The 2,722-nt window shown below is 13.6% G+C and overlaps 2 protein-coding genes across 2 annotated transcripts in view; both read right to left on the bottom strand.

Annotated features, from left to right (window-relative positions):
• The window catches only part of PGAL8A_00192100 (steroid dehydrogenase, putative), a gene marked incomplete at both ends in the record, with an annotated part of 2,459 nt that extends 1,296 nt beyond the window's left edge, over nucleotides 1–1,163 (bottom strand). Inside the window, 4 exons of the mRNA XM_028670602.1 lie at nucleotides 102–232; nucleotides 360–450; nucleotides 574–906; nucleotides 1,059–1,163. Of these exons, the coding sequence (XP_028527338.1) occupies nucleotides 102–232; nucleotides 360–450; nucleotides 574–906; nucleotides 1,059–1,163 (660 nt within the window). The remainder of the gene's footprint in view (nucleotides 1–101; nucleotides 233–359; nucleotides 451–573; nucleotides 907–1,058) is intronic.
• Nucleotides 1,164–2,273: 1,110 nt separating this feature from the next.
• Nucleotides 2,274–2,486, bottom strand: PGAL8A_00192000 (conserved Plasmodium protein, unknown function; the record flags this gene model as incomplete). The annotated part of the gene is made up of 1 exon (XM_028670601.1): nucleotides 2,274–2,486. The coding sequence occupies one exon, from the start codon at nucleotides 2,484–2,486 to the stop codon at nucleotides 2,274–2,276; it is 213 nt and encodes a 70-aa protein (XP_028527337.1).
• Between the last annotated feature and the right edge of the window lie 236 nt (nucleotides 2,487–2,722).

The following is a 2,722-nucleotide window of genomic DNA, read 5'->3' as shown; positions in this document are numbered from 1 at the left end:
TATATTATTCTCTTTTAATTCAACCTAAAAAAAAAAAAAAAAAAAAAAAAAGATATATAAGTTTATTTTAGAAATATTTCTTATTATTTTATATATAATACGCTTAATGAATTTGCAAAAGAACAAATAGCTTCTTTAACTGATCCATATATAGTATATAATGGAGATGAATGCAAAGCTGTGACACCACTTGATGTAAATAAAATTAATCCTTTTTTTTTTTTTATCATTACTAAAATTAGAAAAAAAAAAAAAAAAAAAAAAATATATATATATATATATTTTTATTAATGAATTTGAATAAATATATATATATATAATGAAACAAAAAAATTTTAATTTATAAAAAATTTTATTACTAGGTAAAACTAATTTTGTCATAAAATATGAAGATAATAAATTGACATTTACTAATTGTTCTATTAGTTCTGTATCCATTTCATGATAATACTACAAAAAAAAAAAAAAAAAAAAAATTAAATAAAATAAAATAAAATAATAATAGATTTTAATAAATATATAAATGTGTTTATTTCCTTTTTATATTGATAATTTTTTTTTTTTTTTTTATACTAATGGATTAGGATAAGAAATTCCAACATTATTAATTAATATTCCAATATCTAAATTTTTTATTTTGTCTTCTATTATTTTATATGAAGAAAAATTGTTTTTATTATAATCAAAAGTTAAGATATCAATATTTCCTTTGTAGTTAGGATTTTTTTCTAATAAATCTTTTTTTATTTTAACTAATTCATTTTCATTTCTACTAATTAATAATAAATTTACATTCTGTTTTATCAAAGAATATGTTAAACTTTTACCAATACCATCAGTACATCCAGTAATTATAACCGTATTGCCATAATTTTTCAAATTTTTTAAACATATTTTAGATTTTAACTACAAAAAGAAAAAAAAAAAAAAAAATAAAATAAATAAATTTATTCGATTAAAATAAAAGAAATTACATAAATACAAAATAATGTAATGTATTAAAAAAAAAAAAATGTAGAAAAGTTTTGAAAGTATAAAATAAAAAAAAAATATCTTACATAATTAAATAACCAATAAAAATAATAAAATGTGTTTTTTAAAACAACTACTAAACCAATACAAAAAACGATTCTAACAAAATATAACCTAAGTAAATTTATCATTTTTTAAAATTTTTCTTTTTCTCTTTTTTTTTTTTTTTTTTTTTAATTTTTAAAACTAATTTCTTAAAGAAGAATAGAAATATATAATAAAATAAAATGTAATAAAATAAAATTTAATATATAGCAATATAATAGAATATAATGTAATAAAATTATAAATGTTAATTTTTTATTCTCATAAAAAATACAAATCTAGGTATGTATTTATATCAAAACTTCAAAAAAAAAAAAAAAAATTTTTAAATAAAATGTTGTTGATGTATGTTTAAAAAAAAAAAAAAAAAAAAAAAAAAAAAACATAAAATAAAATAAAAATAGAGATTAAAAAACAAAAAGAAAAATGAATATATAAAACTTAATTAAAAAAAAATATGTAATCTACACATTAAAAAAAAGTAAAATTAATATTATTTGAATAAATAAATAACTTAATAGTTTAAGAAAAAAATAAAGAATTGACAAATTAAATAAATTAGAACGAAAATTTAGTAAAAGCATACAAATATTGAACCTAAAAAGTGTAAAGTAAAATAAATTATTTTTGAGAGCCTTAAAGAAGAAAAATTAAAAAAAAATTAAATAAAAGGTATTATATCAAAATTTTTACTAAACTTTGTTTTATTTTAGTTAATCAATTTACGAAAAATCACAAATATTTTTAATAAAAATATCTAATTAGGTGTTATATATACATTTAAAAAAAAAAAAAAAAAAAAAAGAAAAAAAACTAAATTTAGTACACATTCTTACAACTTTATATAAAATGGTAAAAAAATAAAAACAAAAACAAAAAAAAAAATTTTTTTTTAGTCTTATATAAAAATATAGTATTTTGTAAAATTTTAAATTATATGTGTTTAATATATCTAATAACATGAGTAAAATATTTTTTTTCATATTTAAAATTATTAGAAAAGTAATATTTTTATTTTATTAGACTTCAATTTAATCTTCTACAAATTTTTTTCCTTTTTTTTTTTTTTTTTTTTATAGTTATTAATAGTATTTCTTTTTTAATTATTTATTTTAATAATTATACTATTGTTGTAATTAATGTTAATACAATTATTAGAGTTACTACATTTTATTTTTTTTTTTTTTTTTACATATTTATATATCAATGTTATTAATGCTTATAATTTCATTTAGCAAATAATCATATAACTCAAAATTTTCATCTTCATCTGAAGGAAGAACTTCAATAGTAACAATATTCGATGTATTTCTTAAATGTTGTTTTTCTTTTTTCTCATTAATATTATCAGAAAGACAAAAACAAGATAAAAAAAAAAAAAAAATGATTCCAGAATGACTTAGCTTCATTTTTTAAAACTTTAATTAAAATACTTTTATTTTTAATTATTAAAAGGTACAATATAAAGTTAATAATTTATATACATAAAACAAAAATAAAAACACAAATTGATAAAGTAAAATTATGAAAATTACAACAAATACATTATTTAAAATATAAAAATATTATATTAATAAAATAAAAAATATTTATTTTAGTATTATTTAAAAAATTCTTTTTTTTTTTTTTTTTTTTTTTTTTTTTA

Source organism: Plasmodium gallinaceum, assembly GCF_900005855.1.
Source record: "Plasmodium gallinaceum strain 8A genome assembly, contig: PGAL8A_v1_74, whole genome shotgun sequence".
In the NCBI taxonomy this organism is placed as follows: Eukaryota; Apicomplexa; class Aconoidasida; order Haemosporida; family Plasmodiidae; genus Plasmodium; species Plasmodium gallinaceum.
This window is presented reverse-complemented; position numbering and strand designations above follow the sequence as displayed.